The sequence below is a fragment of the Platalea leucorodia genome, assembly GCF_965183815.1.
Source record: "Platalea leucorodia genome assembly, chromosome: 6".
Taxonomy (NCBI): domain Eukaryota; kingdom Metazoa; phylum Chordata; class Aves; order Pelecaniformes; family Threskiornithidae; genus Platalea; species Platalea leucorodia.
This window is the reverse complement of record NC_138828.1, coordinates 39,324,200-39,348,033: the sequence shown is the minus strand read 5'-3', so window position 1 is coordinate 39,348,033 and position 23,834 is coordinate 39,324,200. Positions and strand designations below refer to the sequence as shown.

At 39.7% G+C, this 23,834-nt stretch overlaps 2 protein-coding genes across 2 annotated transcripts; one reads left to right on the top strand and one right to left on the bottom strand.

The window, feature by feature from the left end:
- The first annotated feature begins 548 nt into the window (after positions 1-548).
- CTSO (cathepsin O) lies at positions 549-11,094 on the top strand. The gene is given in 9 exon segments (XM_082316286.1): positions 549-651; positions 653-872; positions 2,156-2,261; positions 3,452-3,585; positions 4,796-4,963; positions 5,413-5,534; positions 6,763-6,926; positions 7,382-7,474; positions 9,181-11,094. Coding segments are annotated over 9 exon segments (1,101 nt in total). The 5' UTR covers positions 549-592; the 3' UTR covers positions 9,216-11,094.
- Positions 11,095-11,305: 211 nt separating this feature from the next.
- Positions 11,306-23,624, bottom strand: TDO2 (tryptophan 2,3-dioxygenase). Its single transcript, XM_082315326.1, has 12 exons — positions 23,581-23,624; positions 23,100-23,205; positions 21,845-21,935; positions 20,938-21,008; positions 19,062-19,189; positions 17,201-17,387; positions 15,773-15,880; positions 14,684-14,795; positions 14,504-14,561; positions 13,899-13,978; positions 13,214-13,304; positions 11,306-12,006 (listed from the first exon to the last, which is right to left on the bottom strand). Exons 1-12 carry the CDS (start codon positions 23,613-23,615, stop codon positions 11,853-11,855), a joined length of 1,221 nt encoding a protein of 406 aa, XP_082171452.1. The 5' UTR covers positions 23,616-23,624; the 3' UTR covers positions 11,306-11,852.
- Between the last annotated feature and the right edge of the window lie 210 nt (positions 23,625-23,834).

Genomic DNA, 23,834 nt, shown 5'->3' with positions numbered 1-23,834 from the left:
TCTCTTGCTAAAGCCTAAAAACTCTATTTCTGCTGCCCCCAAGAAGCAACTACACTTTCTCTTTCCTACTGGCAGCCCAGTCTGCAGGTACCAACTAACTTTCCTCTCCCTGAAGGCCTGGCATTAACTTTGAACTTCATAGTTAGCTGAGGGCTCAGCACCTCTTCTCCCCTCGTTTGCAGCCCAGCGGCGCATCTCCCACACGGAAAACACTGCCTGCAACACGGGCTTCCTCCAGGCGCTGCCGGGCACCCCGCAACACAGCGAACAGGGCGGCAGGACAGCCGGGGACCAGCAGCAGCCTCGGCGGCCCGGCCCTGAGGGGCGGCGCGGGAGGCGCCACGGCCGGGCGGCCACCATTTCATGCCCCGCCTCGCCCCGCCCCGCCCCGCCGCGCCCGGCGGGGGCAGCCCAGCGGGGTGCCGGCCCCCCGCCCCGGCCTGCCCCCAGGCCAGCTGCAGGAGGGAGCGGGGGTTGCCTCCGGGCAGGGGCTGGAAAGAAAGGAGGTTTCAGCCCCCTCTCCTCCACGAAAAGAGCCCGGCCCGCAAGCTCCGCGGGGGGGGTGCGCCCCCGGGCCCCACCCCGCCATGACATGGCGGCCAGGGGAGGGGCGGCGGCTGGGGACCCGGCAGGGAGCGGGCCCCGCCGCCCGCCGCGGCTTGGCGCGAGCCGTCCCTCGCCCCGGACGGTCGATGGGGGTGCTGGCGCTGGCGCTCCTCTGCTGCCTGCTGCGGGCGGGCAGCGCCGCCCTCCTGCCGCCTGCAGGCACCCGGTTTGGGGAGGAGGGCGGCGGTGGCGGCGGCGGTGGTCCGGGCCTCCGTCCGTGGGACGGAGGCGGCCGGGAGAAAGAAGCGGCGGCGGCGGCCCTGCGGGTAAGTGTTTCTGCCTGCACTTACACTGGCGGTCCGCGCTACACAGCGGGCCTGCTGCCGCCGCGCCGGCTGCGGGCTCCGCCGGAGGAGGAGGCGGGGTGGCGGCGTGCCGCTCTGGCCCGGTGACTGGAGGGGGAGAGGCGGAGGAAAGTGGCACGGCGGAGCTCGTCAGCCCGGAGTACCGAAACCCGCTCCGGCATCCTCTGCTGTGTCGTTCTCCTCGGCCCTGCCTGCTCGGCTTCCCCTTAAGTTGCGGGGGTCGGGGAGTCGCTGCCTTCCTCCCCTTCGCCGTTTCTGACGGCAGGTGTCAGCCTCGGGCCGAGGAGCCTCGCGCCCCGTGCCGGCACCGGGCGCGGCGGGAAGCGGCTTCCACCCGTCCCGCGCCTGGCGTCTCCGGCGGCACAGGGGCTCCTGTCAGAGCCGTGCCCCAGCGAAATGGGGCGACCGCGGGCTGCGGTGCCCCCCTTCCCGCGCCGTGCCTGGCGAGGGGGGCCTGGGGGGCGGGCGGCTGCCAGCCCCAGGTTACCGGGGCTGCGGGCCCGGGCCGGGAGCGCGGTGCCAGCCCGGCCTGCTGCTGGCCGCGGGTGGCGTCGGTGGCCGTCGGTGGCCGCCTGTGGCGGTGGGAGCGCCGGTGGTGCTGCCCTGTGTCCCTCCCTGCGTGCCGCGCCTGCCGAGGGGTGCGGGGCAGTCCTCCCAAACGCAGAAGGTGGCGTTAAGTTTTTTATTATTCATGTTGAACTTTGTCGGCAGAAGAAGTTGGGGAGGGGGATGTCAGATTGTCTTGCTTTCGTAGGTCAAAAACATGTTTTTCAGAGGTCTGGGATTCCGGATCATTTAAAGTTTATGGGTTTTAATGTCTTTAGGCCATTATACTGTTCTTTTGCTTTATGAGGACATAAAGCAAGACAGGGCTAACTCTTATCTGAAAACATTTTTACGTATCTCTGAACCACAAGGTTTGTTGTGCTGTCAAAGAAGGGCATCAGATGAGTTCAACACAATTTGTTCTCAGCTTGCCTGTTTTGTCTGTCTCATATCAGTTTTTTACTCTCTATGCACTTAACAAATGCTTTTTTGGTACCTTTTTTGGAGTTGAAATTAGTCTAATGGCTTTCAGATTGGTTTGATAGGAATCCACGATGAATCTGAGGTGCATCAGAGGTGAACAGCTATCTTGTCATCTGAGTTCATGTTTACTATTGCTAACCTTTTCTTTTTCTGCCCTTATGGTTTTGTCACTACTGCTAACTTAATACCACAGTTTTTTTTTTTTTTTCCTTCAGGAAAGCACTAAAAGAATTAGATTACTGAATTCATCATCAAAAGATAATACGACTGCTTTCTATGGAATAAATCAGTTTTCTCACCTGTTTCCTGAAGAGTTCAAAGGTACATTTTCTGGCTGCTGCTAATGCCTTTTCTGTTATTTTTCTTATTCTTTCCCAGAACCTTGTGTCTTTCACATTTACAGATTCTTCCAGTGCTGATAGTCAGCTAGTTTACAATGTGTGGTACCAAACTGTAAGTACTTCTGAAGGATGCAACAATCCTCTTCATGTTTCTCTAGTCTTGCAAGGTTGAATTGCCCAGAGCCTGAATATGATTTAGTATACAGACCTTTCCTTCCTTTCCTTCCTTTCCTTCCTTTCCTTCCTTTCCTTCCTTTCCTTCCTTTCCTTCCTTTCCTTCCTTTCCTTCCTTTCCTTCCTTTCCTTCCTTTCCTTCCTTTCCTTCCTTTCCTTCCTTTCCTTCCTTTCCTTCCTTTCCTTCCTTTCCTTCCTTTCCTTCCTTTCCTTCTTTCTCCTCACTGAGCCTTAAAGCCCTCTTCAGTTGCAACATTGGAAAACTGTTGTAACATTGGAAACATTGTTGTAAAATTGGAAAACACACAAGGTTCTTGAGTAGTCTAATTTTCTACTCCCTACCCTAAGACAAAATTGACTACAATCCAAATAATGCTTGAAGGTCCACGGCTGTACAATGAGAGCTATGACTTTCAGGAGCAATATGACGCACTTAATTTTTTTTTACTAAGAAAATATGCCTGATACCTAACCTAATCTTCCTTTCTTGCTGTTGAAGTCTGCTGTTATATCTGCTATTCATTGGGGGATTTCACACCTTTTTTAATTTTAAGTAATTAAGCAGCTTTTTTTTAGTGAAAAACTAGCAATTTGCCTGTGTTTCAGAATTTTTGCATTATTCTCCTCTTATTTTTCCCTGTTTACCTGACTAAAATAAAGTAATATTTTTCCAGTAAGTAAAATGTTGTGAAAATTTTCAAACAAAACTTGTTTTATGGAATGGTTATTGATCAGCTTTAGTAAATCTTCACGCTTTGTGCCCACATTCCCTACATGGAATATTTCTGTTCTTTCTAGAACTGTAGGAATATTTACATTCATTCTGGAGTATAATGATTATTTTAAAATACAAGAATTTTCTATGAATTTGAGAATGAGATGTAATCTCATGATTGTAACTACAGATCAAAGTTACCTCTATGGCTTCTAGTAAAACAGTTGTTTGTGGGTTTTTTTTAGTTAGTAGATTTATAGATGTTTGTATTCTGTGTTTAGCTATTTACTTAAGAAGCATACCTCACAAACTTCCCAGATACATAAAAGTGCCAAAGGGAAAGGAAAAACCTTTGCCGAAGAAGTTTGACTGGAGGGACAAGAAAGTCATTGCAGAAGTGAGAAATCAGCAAACAGTAAGTCCTGGTGTTTTCCTTTCCTGGTTCTCAAGCAGTGCTCAGAGTCAGTTCCAGCAGGTGCGTCGTAGAGCACACTGAAGGTTTTGGAAGGGACCAGCACTGCCTCAAGATTCCTTGGAGTGCTGGCACAAGTATGGCCGGTTGAACATATACAAAATCACGCGGCATTTTATGCAAAGTGGGATTAGACTTAAAAGCATGAGATGTAAAAGTTGTGCATTTAGAAATTGTGCAGTTATAAACTGTGTGTAATACATTTTTTGATCTAGTAACTAAATCTGCAAATATTTCGCACCATGTGTGTTTTGCATTTTTCTGAAGAGACTGAGGTAAGTCTCTGACCTCATTCCTCCATTTCACCTGGGTGGGTATAGGTCCTTTGCTGTTGTTTTCTCTCACAATTGCATGCCCTTGTCTGGTCAACACCCGTATCTTTACTGTTGAACACCTCAGGGGTTGCATTCATGATAGGAAGATAACCAGACTCCACACGATTACAGTTTATCCCAAAGTGGTTATGATCACTGGTAAGAAACAAACAAGCTGTTAAATCCCCAATGTCTTTCCTTTCTGTGCTTTACATAGTGTAACCTGGACCTTGCCTAAGGAATAAATTCTGCTTCCTATTTTAAATGCCACAGTTTAAAGAGCCTAGAACTGCAGTACAGATTCTATTACTGTCTAAGAATTTTTCTATTATGTTTAATTTCAGTTTACTGTTTCTTAAAATGTAATCTCACGTATTTCTATAAAATTTGTCCGACTGTAGAAAGTTGTAGACTGTCTCAAGTGCATCCTTTTCAAAAACTTATTAACTAATGTGGTTAGTTAATCCTGAGCCCAAATCCTTCTTTAGAAAAATAGATATCTCACAGTAAAAATCATTCTCAGACCTATCTTAAAGGGCAAAAATGAATCAGGAGGGAATCCTTAAATAAGACAACCACAATGCAGGAATCCTTAAAATAAGACATCCATAATGCATTTCTAGCTTTCAGAGCGCAGTACAGGGGAAAAAAACAGTTCAATATTCTAAATGGCTGATTAAATTTCTTTATTATTGCCTTAAAAACAAAGTTCAAGGATGATTTAGTGAATGAAGAGCATTAGATGACCCTTTTGACTTTTTTTTCTTTTCATATCAGGCTTCAAAAACAAAGCTGACTTTTTTTTTTTTCTCCCCTGTTTCCCCTTCTCTTTGTACCAGTGTGGAGGCTGCTGGGCTTTCAGCGTTGTGGGTGGTATAGAGTCTGCCTATGCAATTAAAGGAAATAACCTGGAAGAACTCAGCGTACAGCAGGTTATTGACTGTTCATACAATAATTACGGCTGCAGCGGGGGATCCACTGTTAGTGCTTTGAGCTGGCTGAACCAGGTTTGAAACTTTTAATAAATCTCGAACTGTTCCTTAGCTTTCACATTAACATTCTTTTTTACTGGGAAAAAGTGATGGGGAAGGTGGAGTGTACAGCTCATCTGATTTTTTTTTTTTTTTTTGTATGTGTATATGGTCATTCATTAAATGAATGCATAGTCTCTGTCTTGAAATTGATGAGATTGCTCATGAGGCTTGTTTAAACCAGAGATACCTTTTAAATTTGGTCATTATTGAAACACTTCTGAATCCCTTCTGCAGCTTTCTCTGCCAACAGGGAAACTGGAGATAGTAAATATCTTATTTCCCAATATGACATTCCTATTTCTAACCTCACCATGAACACACTGAATTTTGAGTGAGTTCTGTGGTCAGTTTCAATGTCTGTTTTGATCTGCATAGTGTTAAAGTCAAATGCATTAAATTCTCATTCACTTATCTTCTTGCAGACAAAAGTAAAACTTGTGAGAGATTCAGAATACAGTTTTAAAGCTCAGACAGGATTGTGCCATTATTTTGATCACTCAGATTTTGGAGTTTCAATAACAGGATTTGCTGCGTATGACTTCAGGTAGCTACTATTGATTCTTTTTATTTGCTGTACTTTTCCTTCTGTGTTCACTAACTGTGGAGTAAGCTAGAGCCAATAGTGCATTGACCAGCCAAAGGTTATGAGGTTGATTGCATCAGTTCTGTAGCTGTGTACTGGATAAGAATTAATACGTAACGTTTTTTAGGGTTATGGCTTGCCACAGTGAATCCACTCAACCTTACCATCACTAAGCTTGTTCAAATTAGAAAGCTTAAGTCAGTGTCTTGAAATTAGGTCTTTTCAGTTGGCTTTGTTTAAATTGGAACATTGAGTCAGTTACAATTTTAAATATGAGCTAAGTGAACATTACATTGCTTAAGTATCAGAAATGGTAAATCCTACATATAATTGGAATTTGTTGAAAAATCTAGGAAGTATTCAGTTACTTCAGTATTCATCCATTTACATACCCACCCGCATCCTCCTCCCGTCCATGACTTAGCAAACAGTGCTGTCAACTGAATTTTGTAAAGGCAACTGGTAGCTTTTTAGGTTTCTGTACCAAGAAAGTTTTTTTTCTAATTTTTATCAGTACCATGCAGCTGCATGCTGAACTTCAAGACAAGAAATATAATTTTGACTAGGAATTGAATTACTGCCAGATATAAGTAACTAAAATCATTTATAGCTTTGCCAGTCTGTATTTGCCAAATTTAGTTATTGCACATACCATGCAGTGATAAAGATTTCCCATTCCAGTATATGACATAAGTAAAACTGTATGAGAATGCTCATGGTAATGTCTGATAGTGGTAATGTCCTGTGTTTTTATATGTTTGAGATACATACTTTAGTGTATTATTATGTATGATATAAGAGGTACTTCTGCGTGTTTGAAAAGCTAATGGGAAATAATAATATAGACTAATGATTTGTCCAAAGGTGGTTCTTAATTGAGTGATGTATAAAAGGTACATAGTGCTCACCATTGCCCACTAACTTGACCCAGAAACCTGCTTCATTTTAATAGCACCATATCTTTGGATCTGCACCTTTCCTGTAGTCTATGTGCCCTATATTTTTATTACTGTGTTGTAGCAGGTGAAATCTATATTTATTGATGTATGTTGCATGGTGTGTAGAACTCATAGGAAACAGTTGAATTATTTGATTTTTAAAATGTACTTAACAAGTAGATTACTACCTCTCAAATTGCTTTAGCGTGCTAACTTAAGTCACTCAGCGCTATCACTCACTTCTTTCACAGTGGTCAGGAAGAAGAAATGATGAGGATGCTTGTTAACTGGGGCCCTTTGGCAGTAACAGTGGATGCAGTTAGCTGGCAGGATTATCTTGGTGGGATCATACAGTATCACTGCTCCAGTGGAAGAGCAAATCATGCTGTTCTAATCACTGGTTTTGACAGAACAGGTGCGTTTCCATCAACTGAATTTCAACCCAGTAGGTTTTGTGTTTTTTCTCTTCCTTGCAGCTTGCCTCCTGTGGGGCAGGCGATTAAAATCCAGAACTGGGTGTTGTGTTGAGAGCTGTTTGGTGTCACATCAGTTCTGAAAGCACAGTCTGATCCCAGGAGAAATACTTTTCTTGTCTGTGCTCCTTCAGTTCTGTGGGACTTCATGTCCTTGTAAAGTCACGAACACGACTATATGTGTCTTTATGCTAGCAGAAGATATATCCATTTTATTCAACACTGGACTATTAACTCTGTATTCTATGTGAACAGCAGTAGGTTTCACTGTACTATATCGTCAAACCGTCATAAACTATGACATGTTAAAATGGTAATTAACTCTGTAGAGTGTTAGAAGTTTTTTATGCTTCCCACATCTCATGTTGTCTCTTGTTTACGAAAATGTCTCTTTCAGGTAGTATCCCTTACTGGATTGTACAGAACTCTTGGGGGTCTACGTGGGGAATAGATGGCTATGTTCGTGTTAAGATAGGCGGCAATGTCTGTGGTAAGTCTGACAAAAAATAATTAAAGTGGTAAAGGCCACATGCTGGGGTATGTTTCTCCATGTAAGTAAGTAAAGCGATATAATGGGATCCTCAGAGAGGAAATAAAAATCATTGCTCTGTTTTAAAAGAGGTTAGATGAGTCCAGGTGGAAAAATAAAGAAAGTGGTTGCCAGTTCAACCAGGCCATATAGTTGAATGATTGAAAAACACTATGCAAAGGTAAAGCTATATAAGGCATAACAAATAAAGAGCTATTGTACCTTACCACGTAGAGGTAATGGCATTGTAAAGTGTGCAGTCATGTATCGTAGTGCTAGGTGAGTGCCATCGCTATACTCAGTGTAGGTAAAACAGCTGCTGTCCTTGTCTGGTGGATGCAATTATCTCTGGGCTCAGTTTAGCAAACAATATGGAACGTGAATCTGCCTGTGCCTTGGAATTGTGTACCCTGCTTTTGGCTTTTCCTGTAGGGTAGAGGTATATACTTTCATTGGTAGTTCCATCTTGCCTTCTTACCATTTACGTGAGATTTTTCTTGGTGTTTGAGGTGGTTTTGTAGTGTTAAATACCCAGTTTCTTCTGGGTTGCTGGATATGGAGGTAAGGCAGGGGAAGCTCCTGTTGACCAGCAAAGATTGCTGAGCCAAATTGCTGGGACTGGACTATTAGACAGTAAGTCAGTCTTGTGTGTCCATTGAATTTTTGTGTTACGTTAACACTGTAGGTCTTCTGTTGGCTTTCCCTTCCGTGTATGTTCCACAGCAGCTCTCACAGTCATTGTAAAAGGTGTTAGATGATGTGAATCATCTGCAAATAAGAATAGACAACATTCAGTTTGCCTGCACTCGGTAAAGATCGGGACAATGTATCCAATCGTAACTTTTCCAAGTTGCTGAAGCTTTTGTTCTTATTGTTGTTGTATAAACAAATTCTTTGGAAAGAGAAATTTAGAAGTAGTGATAATTAAAGCAAGTCAATTATAGAAGCGGTCAGGAAGAACAGCCGTGTTATTTTCAAAAAGCAGGATCTTTCCCATTTTCTGTAGCGTGTCACACAAGAACAATCCAGCGAAGACCAGTAGTTGTTCTGTTTCCCCCACAGATGATTTCTTCTGATTTAGAGGTCCTCTGACACCACTTTTGAGGGTATAAGAGCCATCACCCTTTGATACCTTTACAGGCTGTGGTCAGGCTTTGCTATTCAGGCTCGAAGGAGTACAACAATGCAAAAAGAATTGAGCATGAACAAAAGCCTGGTTTGCTCTGTGTTTGTGTGTGTATCAGTGTTCAAAAATGTGTTTTGTAATGGCATTTGTGATCTCTAGTCTCTTGGCGAGCTTTCAGAGCTACATAGCTTCATATTGTCTGTCCATTGCTAATGAATATGATTAAAAGGGAAGCGGATATCAAGGTTTAGATTGCTTTTCAGCACCCAGATTGGACCAGTGCTGCATCCTTGAGGATCTAAAGTTTTGAGCATGAAAGCAGAGGAAGGAGGAGTGTAGAGCACAGCTATAAATGGTGTCAGACAATGAAGAAATAAAAAGGTTGCACCTGATTCCCTGCCCACCCCCAACCCCAGCAGTTCACCTACTGTTGTGGCGTGGAGGAGAGAGGGCATTATATGAATGTGAATTCTGGGAACTTATTTCTGGCAAGTCTCCACTTCCAGTATTTATTAAAATTTTTTTTTTGTTTCATTTGTAGGTATAGCAGATACAGTTTCATCAGTATTTGTTTGACGCATACTGGCCGAAGACCACAATTATCGTTTGGATAATAGCTTGGCACACACTTTATGTGAAGATTTACTTCAAAGCAATGTTTTCTAACATAAGAATTGACCATAAGGGCAATTCCTGCTTTTAGGCACTGCAGGAATGGGTTGGCTGGGGTCTTTAAAAGTATTTTTATTTGGAATATTTGCGTATCAAATCCCTCATGGAATAAGAAGACTCGGAATCAACTGCAGAATACGCAAAAAGAAGTTACAAAGGTGGACTAAAGCTGTGAATGTGAACTCTCTACAGGTGCTGAATACTACTTCATAAAAAAAAAAAAAATCTTACAAGGAAAAAAGTGATGAAAAATGATAAGGAATGTGGATCAAATAATCAATAGTATGACAGAATATAATCAAAATGCTCTGAATATAAGAAGAACCATGATTAGGTCTGCTTTTATTGGGCGGGCAGGAAGGGCAGTTGGAAGAAAATATTCTCTTTGTTTTGCTTTGATACCTGTCTTGGCTTTTCTAGCACCTTTTGTGAAATCCTACTTTTTCTCTACAGCTAGAATAACAGAAGAGGGAAGTGGAGAGTCAAAGTTGTTTCCTGAGCACCCACTGTCTCTGAAGTGCTGCAGTCATTCAACTTCAGTCTTCAGACCTTTATTGGGTAAATATAACTTCAGAGCTCTTCAGAGCAGGGAGTGTGTTTTGGAAAGTGCCTGGAATATCAGAGTCTTCTGGATTAATTTGTTAGATGGAGAGAAAAGTAAGAAGTAACTGTATTTAGACAAACGGAGGCAGTTCTAGTGGTTTAACATCCTGTGTCCTGGCAGGACGTATGTGTTTGCAAATCAGCCTTTCTGTGCTTTGAGAGCTGTGTCAGTTCCATGCCTTCTCTCTTCCCTCCTTCACAACAAACAGTGAAGCCAGTTGCAAAGCAGAAATTGAAAAACTTGCTTATTATAGAAAAAATTGTGAGGGTGGGGGTTGTTAATATATGTATTTGCCACCTTTAGAAAGTCAGCAATTGCAGAATACTCCAAATAGAGGGGACGTTAAATTTCCCTACATTAATTGAATTCATAGGTGGGACTTCCTGAGAATCAAAAGGTGGTTCCAGCTTTGCTGAGCTGTAAAACTGCACTTGCAGGCAAGTGTAACTGGAATTCACAACCAAATGTGTCATCCTAAAAGACTCTGAATCTTTCATCTGGAATGCTTTACCTGCAATCTTTTATGAAGCACTACTATGAAAAGTATTGAAGCAGTTCTGTACTTTTTGCACTCAATTACTGTACCATGTTAATAGATCAGTGTATTATTATCTTTTTATGACAAATGCAATCATAATTGTCAATTGTAAGCATCGTCATCTTAGTCCTTCTACTTCTAAGTGTTAATATTTTAAATGAAAGGAAGATCAAGTGCTACGTTTCACTATTTCAGGTTTTGCTACTGACTGAATTTACTGGCCAAAAACTTCAGATTAACAAAAGGGGAAGTCTTCTGTAGTCTTACAGTCTTCTGTAGCATGGCCTGCCCTTAGCAGTTTACAAACAACAAATAGCACACTTCGTAACTGGGAAACAATAGCTAAAGTTCCTAATTGGCACTGAGAAGAGTAATGTTGTTATAGTAGTGTCAAACGCAGGCGGTCCACCGGTGTTTCTGAGGTGGTACTACCTGGTATAAGTACCTAAAGCGCTAAGATACAGAGCAAGTCAGCAGAAATTCAGGCCTACAGCGTATGTGTATTTCCAAGGGAAGCATTTAAAAAGACGAGCGTCCATCTAATGAGAAGACAATGCAGCTTTATCAGGATGCTATGGCCAAATTTGCCTTGCTTTTATTATGTATCAATTTTATCCTTATTTCAATGATATTTTGAATAAAAAAACACTTTAAATGCCTGTCATAATGTTGTTTGAACTTTATGCTTGCTTTAGAAGAAGTCTTAACAAAAGAAGAGCTTTAATACTGCTTTATTTGAAGTGCAAAGTAAGTACTTACTTATACTTGCTATTCTTAACAGTAAACATTTCTTAACATTTCTACTGAAGGGATTTACATTCATGTGTAACAACACATAGATAGCAACATCATTCTTGATGCATGTAAAAGTTCAAGAGGCTGGGGTGTCTATAGATTCAGGACTTAATAGTTTTTTAAATCTAGCTTTTGAAACTTTTAACCCAAAATTCCTGTTGAAATTCCACTAGAGCTCAGAAACTAATGTTCTTCTGAAGGTGATGAGACTAATTACATCCTCAACTAGAAGCAGTAAATTACTAACAGCCATTAGCCAAACAAACAAATACAAAAATATGTACAAACGATCATGATAATTCTGTATAATTTGCTCCCTCTCTCTAGGTGTAGGTTTTAAGAAGCCAACTAAGAGTTAAATTGGTCATTGAGTTGAATTGGGGTATCCTTTTAGTCTTTATATAGGCTAACTTGATACAGATTATTTTTTCTACAAACAATCAAGTTTCTTCCATAAACCGATCACGCTATTCACATAGCTGTCATATATAAATACATATTTACAGACCCACACTGCATGAGAATAGCTGTTGTATTTGAGGGACAGCACCACTCGAGGTGAAAGTCCTGAAGTTCTTTACAGCAACCAGTCTAGAAAGGCAAGCTAGTCGGAGTCGTCGCTGCTGAAGTAGGAGCTGTCGCAGTATTCTGCCGTATAAAGGAATTTATGAATGTTTGGGTTCATCTTTGGTATCCAGTGTCTTGGCACTAGAAACGTTGAAAGATTGAACAAATCCACAAACACCTTGTATCTGTCACTGAAAAAGACAATCGGGAGCAATTAATACTGCTATATTGGCAGAGAAGGGCATAATTTCAAAACCCTCAGGAATCATTCCATCTCTTTTCTGTATTTAATAAGGTTTCTGCACTAACCCTCCTCCTGAATATTCCAGAGTAAGAATCCAATCCTAGCTGTTTCTAGGGCACAGCAGATTAGACTTAAAAAGGAAATATGGTTGCTATAGTCACATCTTTCTTCTGAAAATGCAAAGTATGTAGGCTATGATCTCCAGACCTCCACTATTGTGGTAGATACAAAGTAGCATTTATCTAGGAATAACGTTAACCTGGAATTAAGGAAGAGTGAGAAGACTTGCTGCAAAAGACAGTGCACGTTTAATCTTCGAATTCAATCTAACCATCTGCTTTCTATTCCACCCTCTGTTACCACAGTTGTGATGGGAATCGTTGCCCACAGCCGTACGTGGCAGCTACCAGCTACGTACCGTTTCTCTTTGAAAACAAACCTCAAGGATGGCCCTCTTGGAAGAATCTATTTTAAATATCCTTGTGCTTTTTGACATTATGTGGTTCAGGACTATCAGGACATAGTTGCAGCTAAAAATCTTGTATTATCTAACTAGCTGAATCCACAAATTTGGTGTAAAAAAAAGCTCTTCCTGTTCAGAGAGTTCTGTGCTCAGGCCCTGACCATCCTTTTTAAATTCCTTTTCTGCTTCATCCAACAGCATGTTTCTGATTGTTGCTTGCACAGCTTGAGAGTATTAATTACTATCACCTTTAGGAAAATACTCAATCCTAAATGGAAGTACCTTAGGTTATCTGATTAGCAGTCATGCTAAGGAATAAAGGACCTGCCATCAGTTGCACAGTAGACGGGACTCGCTTCCAGCCTGTATCACCTCCTTAACTTGGGCTAGCTTGCACACAAACAATGCAGGATTAATATTATCGCTATTACAGTAAGGCCTAGATCCCTTGACTGAGAATTATAAATGGCACTTCGCGTGAGTAATCAAAAGAAGTTCTTTTTGCCCCCAAAGGCTTGGAACTTATATATGTCAACCTGATGAGTAAATGTTCAACAGCCAGAGTCCCAAAAGAGAAACAACGGCCCTCTGGCCTCCAACGAGCTGTCTGAAATCTGTCTCCGGGCAGTACAGTGTCTGCAAACTGCATTATTGCATTATACGCAATAACGCATTAACGCGTTATTCTTACTTCACTGTGGAGCGCAAATACTGGTAGCCTGACGAGCCTCCGGTGCCAGACTTGCTGCCAATCATTCTGTGCACCATGCAGACGTGGTTATCTAAGTAACACAAAAGAAGGACATGGCATGTGTTCAGTGTTAAGATATAACCAAAGGGTCACATCAAGGTGCTTCAGTGAAATATTGAAAATCATACAGAGATCTTTACAGAGATACAGAACTACTAGGTCTTCAGCAATGCAGGAGTTAATTACGCTACTCTTCAGTCAACTAATATAAAATTATTGTTAATACAGAATGAATACGCTAATTATTATACATTGTTATGCTCTGTTAATACAGAATTAATACATTCATTTATGGATGTCTAGATAGGGAAGGAGCAGAAGGAGTGTTTGCACATGAAGAGTTGTCACGATGTTTTGGCAGACATTGGAAAATATATACAATTGTTCACCTAACTCAAAGCATGTCGTAGAAGTGATAGCTATACCTATGTATCTAACGATCACGGAAGCAGCTGGTCATCTTTTCTCTTGGCCGCAATTCATTGAATCATAGAATCATTAAGGTTGGATGAACTGAGGAGCTCAATTCTAAAACTCTGGGTATAACTTGTCTAAAAGAGGATGAAACAGAACAGTTTACTTGCATCTAAAAGAGAGAGTGTCAGAGTCAAAAAGTGAAACTCACATCTCCATTTGGTCATGAGCACATCGATATCCATAAGGGAGTTAAGAAGTTGAAAGGGAACCTGAAAACGAGGCTCCTCCCTTGGAAAATGAAAGAGAAGACGGTGAGACCTCTTATGATATGCTGTATTTTTCAAAGTATCGCTTCACCAATGCATAACAGTGACAATGTATATTTTTCCAGAATTGGTATTGAAATGTCAGTAGATATTCTAACATATGCTTCTGCCGTCTAAGTCTTGATCTGTGCCTTTTCCCTCATACTTGGAAAAATACTCTAAATCTTTCTAGGACACTTTGTAGAACAGTTGGAACAAGGCATTTGCTGGTTTCAATCTGAGGAGCAGCATCTGGTCAGACACGAACTGGCTGCCCGGAGAGGCTGTGTAATCTCCATCCTTGAAGATACTCAAAACTGAACTGGACACAGCCATGAGCAGCCCAATCTGACCTTCACGTTAGATCTAACTAATCTGGGTTTTCATGGAGGACTGGACTAGATTGCTTTCCAAGGCCTGTTCCAACCTAAATGAATCTGTGCTGCTGTCCTTAACCTTCACCTCTCCTCCTGCCAGTAAGCATTAAAGATCTATCTTCTAACGTTACCTGTAGAAGTAGATCATTAAGGCACCCTTCAGTGCTTTATAAGACAGTCGTCTTTCTCCTGCAAAATACAAGCGTCCTTAGTTTGTTACTGATTCTCCTGCAAATTTAATGCCATTATGTGATTATATGTATCGTATAAAAAATTAAAAGTGCATATTGACACATATTAATACAATCTACCTTTACTAAGCAGGTGTTCATGGCGTTTTTCATCAAATAATGAAAGTAATGCATCTTTCTGTTTTTGGAATTCAGATAATAAGTCATCTTTTTCTTCTGATTCTGGTTTGGCCTTTGATAGTTAAAACAAAAACAGGTTTTAGAATTCAATAGGGAAAATGAAGCGCTTGAATAACCATAATGTAACTTCTATTTTTATCATAAATACTCTGTAAGTTTACATCTTAAATGTAAGAACTGTATTTTCAAACAAGGTAGATGAGTCACTGAGTCACTGTCCTTTAAAAAACACAGTTACCACAAAATGTACAATTAAATAGCTGTCAACATAATTCAGATGAATGAATGTTCAAACAAACTGGCAGCTTATCACTTTTCTTTAGGACTAGAGGCCTTAAAAACACTTAATCTTCATTTGTTTGAAGTCTGATTATTTTTTTTTTTCCAAGGCAAAAAGACGACATCCTTGCACAGCTATGGGTAAGAAAATTGTAAACAAAAACTTTAGATAAGTTAGAAAGTTGTAAACAGAGATTCTCAGGAAATTGATTAATCCTTATGTTATGGTATTTGTTCCATTAAAAAATGTACTTAAAGCTACAGGTCTTACAATATTCGGGGATTTTCTTGTGCTCATTTGCAAGTGTAATTCCAATGATCACATAGCAGCAAATTGTGACATACTGTTAAATAGAAATGGGCCGTTTATAGTGATGCTCCATACTCACAGCTCATGGGCCCAAGCTTTGTGGAGTTTTACTCTGAACTGTAGATATGAGTACTAACTAAAGGTGAAGTTGTAGTTTCAGTAAAATCAATTTCAGCCCTTCCATTGATACCATCCCTTTCCTTTTGCAGTCAAAATCATCCATGTATTACATGTTTTAAACCACCTTAGATGTCAAATTACAAACTTATTCAGATGTCCTGGAAGAGTTTGCAATTTTTTCTGCATCTTACAGACAGAAGCTGCTGAAGGTTAAGTGAAGTGAGTGAGAAACTGTGACTGGGCCAAAAGTCAGATTTATGTCAGGATCTCATTTTGCCAGCTGTCGTTGCTTACAGCTAGATCAAAAGTACAGTATATACCTGCACCAAGGCAAATTCCTCTTCTAGACCTTTTAAAACATTCACTTCAAATTGTCCCCAGAAATCAAATTCTTCTGTGTTGAGTCCTGGAGTTCTTTCCAGCCATGCCTATAATAATAATAATAATAATAATAATAATAATAATAATAATAATAATAATAATAATAATAATAATAATAATAATATGTCGAAACATTAATAATGCAAGCACATTACCCTAGAATTACAAGTTATAGCAACATAAATTATACTGGTACAGTTGTTCTGGTTTAATATCCTGCAGAGGTGCTTATTGCTGGAGTAAGCACGTCCATGTGGAAGATTTATACCTGCATAATGGTGCTGTGCAAACACACCCACAGGTTCCCAGTTAAATGACCAATGTTGGAAGAAAAAAGCTGTCTCATTCTAAGAGTTATCTTTAAAACCAATGCCCTTGTAGACACAGGAAAACAATCTGACTCCACATATATATATATAGGATAATTGTAAAGATAAATCTCAGAAGGAAGACATAGAACCATCTACTTGTTCAATCAATTTTTATCATGTCAGACAGGCTGAATGCTGATCAAGCAGTCTGTCATTAGCTTACACAGAAATATGTGATAATACAAGACAAATGTACTTGGCAGTTAGCAAAGCTTTCTCTTTGATTTCCTTTTAATAATGGGAATGAAATTAGGAGGGGAAAAAATTAAGAATCTTTATGGTCAAACTCCCTTTAGAGATCACTTAATTTAGCTCCTCATCTAAAACATACAGGAGCATGAAGCCTTAACGAATGAAGAAAAGCTAAAGAAATTTCATATATATTCTGTATCAGGTATCATTAGACAAATGGATAGGGCTAATAAGAGTGGACGCTTTTGTTGAGGTTTATACTGCATTATTCTTTAGAAAGTTCTGTTAATTTTGTGTATGAAAATGACAAGGGAGTTAGAGAAATTATTGTGAGTCGTTCATAACTTTGAGACAAAGTCATTAAATCAAGGTAAGTGATAATGAAACATTTGTTAAACATCTTTTCTACATCTTTCCTCCTTTCCATTTCCGGTTGTCATTTTTCCTTTTCTTTTTTTTAACCTCTCTAATAGCCATCGCTAACAGTAGAAGTACTTATGGTCATGAAAAACAATGTGAATTAAACAGTACATTTCTATTCTTAGCTTGTACTTCCACAATGCAATTTACTTTTTTAACAGTCAGACTTTTCAGACAAGAGGAAATGCTGTGAAAAATCAATTGGTTTACTAATGACTAACACTCTTTCATACAAAATTTGGTAAGAATCCAAAACCCGACTGACTGGGAGATGGCCAGCATGCTTGCTTCTCTCAAGGAAGAAGAATTTGTCATTGACATTGGTGAAGGACATTCCTGGGAAATGGGGGAAAAAGAAGCAAGGTCTTGTACAGACATTGTTACCTCCACCAGTTGCAGTAGCGTTGGTTCTTGCTCTGATTTAAGCAGTAGTTCATAATCCTGTCCCTTGAAGTTGTCACGATAATGCCTTCTGTTATAGGGGACTCTCAGACTTTGGGGAACACCGATTTTATTCTCTAGCAAGCGAAACTGCAGGCTCTGAAAACCTGAGGCTGGGCTTAGGTAGTATCTTTGGGAACAAAAGAAAAGAAGATGCAAAAATACAGGATATTATTGTACAATGACAGGGTTCTCTGGTTCTCAACAAAATAAAAAAAAATACATATTTCACATTTGAAGAATATCAAATAGATATCTGAGCATTTTTTATGTGATTGCAGTTAAGAAAAAAAACAAGCTATTTTAATGCAACTACAATGTATGTATAACATATTCTAATTTTCTAGCCATATATTGTTTGTGCATACACACATATATATACACACTTATGTTTGTACTGTGTTTTAAGATGGCAGCTTTGCGTGTGTGATGTACAGGAGGAAACGTTAGTGAATATCATTTCCTTTCCAGACAGAATAAGCAGCTTCACCTCAAATAGCCATTACAAAAATTTCCACATCATTAAAGTGCCAACAAATGCATTTTAAATAGGCTTGTTATACAGAATAATTGCTATGTATACAATAGAATAATGTTCAGAAAAACATTTAGTGGGTTTCATTTGAGGGATTCATTAATGGGATTCTTTCAGAGTTAAATAGCATGACCATGCTGAAAAAAAATGATTAATAAAAGTAATCTGAAATCCCACACAGCTAGATAATTGTAATGCACTTTGAATTGCAAATATAAGATTTGGCAGAAACAGATCATTGATTTGATCTCATGTTTGCTTATCAAGTGACAGTATGTTGTCGAAAAGCAGAAGCAAGAATGCATCAAAACAGATGATTAGCCCATGGCTTTCCCCTGCTGTAGTATAACGCTAGACAACGCAGATGTTTCAAACTTCCAAGAGAAGCAAAATTGCAGTTTCATGTGCTTTTTAGTTAGGGAACACTAAAAGACAGAAAGGAAAGGGTACTAAAACAATGCAGAAGCGGATGGGATGCTGGACGGCACGGAGGTCACAAGTCAGATGGGTCAGTGGCACAAGCAGAAGAAGAGCAGGAATGCAGACAGTGGATGAAGCTGTCACACGTGGTAGTGCAGTGGAAGGACCCAGCTGCAGTGAGGGAAGAGATAGAAATGCCATGGGAGAAGTGAGATAAGCCAAGGGATCCCAAAGAAAGCCTGGGCAGAAGGCAGAAGAGCTACCAACCACTGGCCCAGCAATGCATTGAGCAGCTACTGGAGAGCAGAAGTTACTGGGGAGAAAGAAGAAGAGCCAGCAATGCTTCCTTCAGCCACAAGCCTCCAGCACTGCAGACCCACTGAAAACACAAAGCAAAGAAACACTGTGCAAACCAAGACAGCTGAAATATCTACTTGAGAATCTACAGAAAGTGCATTTCTCTCACCCAAGCACTTCTATGAGTTGCCACAGAATACAGCTGCAACTGCGCCTGCTAAGTTTCAAGTAAATTCTTAATGGAACCATGAGCTATTTCTATTGTTTCTATTCTTTTAACTTTTTAATCTGAAACCATTCAGGAGCACCACACATAAACATCAACAATTAACTTGTAGTTCTTTGCAGAGCACGCTGGACTCACACTCAACGCTCAACTTCTTAATTGACCCTTGCGCTCTAATGTCGCGGTTGCCTCTCTAAGGTATGCTCTCCCCTTGCTGAACGATGCATGTAACACAAGCTGCCAGGGCACATGCAAAATTCACAATCAGTTCTAAGGATGGGAATTACCAGCTCATGGACTACTGTGGAGGAATAGTATGTATTTACCTGAAATCAAAGAAGTCCAATGCAGTCATAGTTTCCAAAACTGAAAACTGTTCCACAAGTAATTTCAGAATCATTGAAATTCTGTTAATTCGAGTAATAACCTTCAGCATGTTCCTCTCATCTCTTACCTGCAGAAAAAATAAAGTTCATAACCAGACAGAATGGTGTTCTCTTTATATCCTACCTATTTATTTTACGTCTTGTCACTGTTGTGCATCGCTATAGTTCCAAAGTCCTTTCCATGTGAAATCCATAGCAGCAGAATCTCATATTGAACAGAGCACCCTGTTTTTAACTGAAAACTGAAACTAATTTTCAAAGATTGAAGTCTGTTTTTCTTTGACTGATGATACATTACAACTAGGCCAAACATACAGGATTTTTTTTTTCTTTTCTACATTTTTGACTGAAATAGAAGTCACCATAAGAAATTAAATTCTAGAACAAAATAATTCATATCATGATCATTTCCAATTATTACAATGTTATTTTAATGATATATGATATAATGGGATAATTATATTATGTTTTCTATCATAATCACGTCTACAATAATTTCTATTATTGTGAAGGAACAAGTCAGAAGGCAGGTGTGGAAAGTACTTAAAAGCTGAGAAGCAGAATAATCCGAGAGGTACACGAGGAAAGCTCATCTAGAAAGATGTTCATCAGACATGTGCATTAGCAAGCAGAGGAAAACAGAGAAAACTGCGTCGGGTAGGAAACAGAAAATATTAAATGGAAAACACAGAAGCTCTCTTCTGGCTAAGTTGGACACTTTGCCTGCAGAGGAGTCTGCTAAAATTCCTATGAGTTTCAATGGGATTAAATTTCTCTCTAAGACCTGGGCATGCAACCAGGAAATATCAAACTACAAAAATGAAAGATGACAACCATTTCCTTAATGGCCTGGCTGTGTACTTAACCTTAACATTGACATTTCAAATTCTGATTATAAGCAAAGTTTCATTTTTCACAAAAATAAAAAATGAAAAATTATTCTGCTTAATAACGGATTTTGATCAGTTATAATTTGATATAATGTTCAACTAAAAAGCCAACAAAATTATGAATGTGGAGGACAACAGAGAACATTTTCATTGGACATTATGATAAAAAGGTTCCTTCTTTCAGTCTGGTCTAGTTTCACATTTTCTTTGTATACACATGCTCATTTCTCAAATTACATGCAGTCAGCCATTTTCTGTCGATGTAATACCAAGTCAGGAGTTTTCCCTTGTTATCTATTATTATGAGGTGTGTTTAGGTTTGGACAAATGTTTAAAGATGTTCAAAATACTCCTGTTACATTTGTAATTTTCAGAAATTCTCATATGATTGTACACCGTGATTTTGATTATTGCTTTTCTATTGGATTTAATAATACACAACTACCAAAATGAGTTTTCCTTTCATATAGCAGATATTGGATGGAAGGATATAGTATGTAAACTTCAAAAAATTGAATAAAGGCAGAAATTACTTTTCAACATAAAAATACCCGTGAGACCTCTGGGTTTCAGTTTTGCCTCTGAGCATGCTTCTTCTGCAGTAGAATATTCCCAAGTTAAGTTTCGGCAGTTATCCAGTACTAGTAGGAGAGTATGAGAGCATTTTGGCCACTGAAATTGCTCTTGGAGAGTGAGCTACGAAAAAGGCAGACTTCAGGGGGAAATAAGAGTTTGCTGATCAAATGTCTGTACTATCAGGATATAAGTGCCACTCACCCAAATTTCATTGTTTTTTTTTTTTGATGCTGTTTTTAAAAACGAGCACACATTGCTTTAGTAAACCCAAATATATCAGGCTGGAAGGCAGGAGGCAAGAGTAAGAGAGGACTGCATTTTCCCAAAATTAATATTTGCTTTTAACTTACGTGGCCATTTTGAAAGATCACCCGCACAGAGTCCATTTCCCACAGAATCTGCTTAAACCAAAGTTCATAAGCTACAACAAGAAGGGCACTGTTAGCATTAACTTCAACATTACTTTGGTTTTTCTTCATAGCATTGAAGAAGTAAAACTCTTACAATTTGATTTGAAATGAGTAGCCTACATTTACACTGCTGGTGTATAAAAAGATGCTGATACTCAAATGAATTTCCTGTTACAGTATGCTGTCCTTTACCTAAACTGTTACATGAAATAATCTAGCATCGAGAATGTTAACAGATTTTTTTAAAGCATGTTTTACACATCAGGTATTTGATGTACAGAATGTTCATTACAAAAGGGGGAAAGAGAAAATCTAGTTCTGATGCTTCAATAAAAGCTAACCCCAGAGCTGCTTACAACCTTTACGTCATCTACATGTTTCCTGTCAACAACAGGAAAATATGCAGGCCAGTGCCTGCAAAACACGAGGATATTAGCAGTTAGGGAGCGCCTAACCAGTATGCTGGCTTCTAGACAGCCTCTAGATGGTTAAAATTGAAGTTTCAGAGAAGGCACAAGCCAACACACAAAGTTTGCCTACAACAAACTGCATAGCAGCCTATTACTCAGATGGGGAATGATTTTCACCACCTTAATTTCTCTAGAAACAGAACATCCAAATCTTACCAAATCCAAAGGTTGTACTTATGGCTTCATAAGCATAGAGTTGATTACAGCCTTACAGATGACATAGGGATAGATACAAATATGAATGCAGATAAAAGAGTAATTGTAGTGACTGTGTCTAAAATGAAAACAAATTGTGTATTGCATGTTTCAGCATTGAATAACTCCCTGTGGCAAAAATGCTGGTCTGAACCACCACTGAACTCCTCCCAACCACTTACCTTGATGCGTCACAATGAAAAGATGCTCATCATGGATTTTGTTTCCTTTCTTCTCACTCTGAAGTTCCTGAGCATTCAATATTTTGTTCAGCTTAAAAATAAAGATAAGACTGTTCTGTAAAGCTCTCAATTCTGCTATTAGCAATGGTAGTCCTACTGTGTAGAGCTAATATTTCAGGATAATATTAAAAAAAAATATATATATATATAGCCCTCATATTCAAGGTTGTATGAGAAGTTAGACTAAATGGTCTCAGGTGTCACTTTTAGTTTTTAATTTAAAAAAAAATCTTGCCTAAAATGGAATGTTTTCAAGTAAAAAAGTTTGGAAAATCATTTTAAGGGTGTTTTTAATTATAAAAAAAGAGAAAACAAAATATGCAGCATGTTTTCCAGATCTTACATCTATACTGTTGTGTTCTGTGAAAACAGAGCTCCTATAGTAAAAAATCTGTGTAATCATGCAATAACATCTGCACAAGAGCTCTGATTTGAAGCTGTACTAGTTATTTCAGTTCTGGCATTACTATATATTTTTTTTTACTGAGTCAAATTTACAGTCTAATCATAGTTGTTTAGAAAGAAATCTTTGCAAGATTCCATATAGTAGGTCAACAAATCAATCTTTTGTTCAAAAGCACAGAGTAATTCCACTCACTTTAGTTCATGCTGTCACCAAAATAAGAGAAAGTCTGGATTCTTTTATTACTTATGGCACTTTATTTTTGCTTATTTCTTAATTACTTAGGGTTGTTGTGGTTTTTTGTTTGGTGGGGTTTTTTTGGGTGTGGGTTTTTTTTTTTTTTTGGTCCCCCCTAGTCATCATCCCACCCCCTAGATTTCTGCAATATATTTTTCCAGCCAAATATTCTGGGCTTTCATGCAATAATTCAGGGAAGTTGCACACGGCCTGCTGATGTGGAGAAATTGCCAAGTGGTGATTGTCAGAGCAAAGAAAGCCTTTTGTGGTGCACCACTTTACAGTTCAGGTTTACCAATATAAATAATTCCCTACCAAAACCCTCAAAATACCCAGCTTCCCTACAGTTTGAGAAGCCATCCCACAGTCCCCCTGCATCATCCCAGTTGAGACAGGCACCCATGCCCGTGACTGCATGTGGAGAGCTCAGGTAGATGAAGGGCACTTGGAGACCTGTCTTAGTGACTGGCTGACTGCTGGAGAAGCGTCAATCACAGGTCCCAGCTCAAGTCTTAAGAGTGACCAGGGCAGTAAACATGAAATCCTTAAACTTACTTGGAGGTAGTCTCCATAGACAAGTCCACCTTTGCTGGCTTTATTTATCCCTTCTTGTGATTTGTCATCTTTTTCATCTTCCAAAGATAGCTTGCTAAAATTAAATCTAAGAAGAAAATTAAGTAAATATATAAACTATTTAATTAAAGAACTATGAATATACTTGCCTTTTTACTAACAGATGTATCTACAATTCAAACAATGCTTTGTTTTGAGAAACTGAACCACTAAAGCAGGCTTTTGAGAAAAAGAGTACGCCTGAAATACCTCTTGTCACAGTAACAGCTGGCAGCATTACATCTAGTTCATCAAATAACAAGTGCTTGGACAAGCCCTTGTACAATCTCTTTTCCTTTAGCGATAGCTACAGCTGTCTATTTGTTGATAATCATTAATTCCTCTCTGAGCTTTCATATCTTACATTAATATTATATCATTTGAACTGACATTATGAAGCAAAACACAGGGACGAGGGACTCACAGGTAATTGTTCCCTTTGAAGGGGCATCCGTTCATGATTCCAGGATCCAAACTTGCTGAGCTGCACACCAGGGAATACACTCCGTTAGCGTTCCCAAATCTGCTGCAGCAGCCTTATATGTAACTGCCTTATCTCAGCGCCTAGGCCAACCCCCAAATTCTCTTCCTTAGCCCTCAGCCCATCCCCGCTATTCAATAATTACAGAAACTATCACAGCACAGACGTCAATAACTTCATGTGTTGCTGGCTTTCCA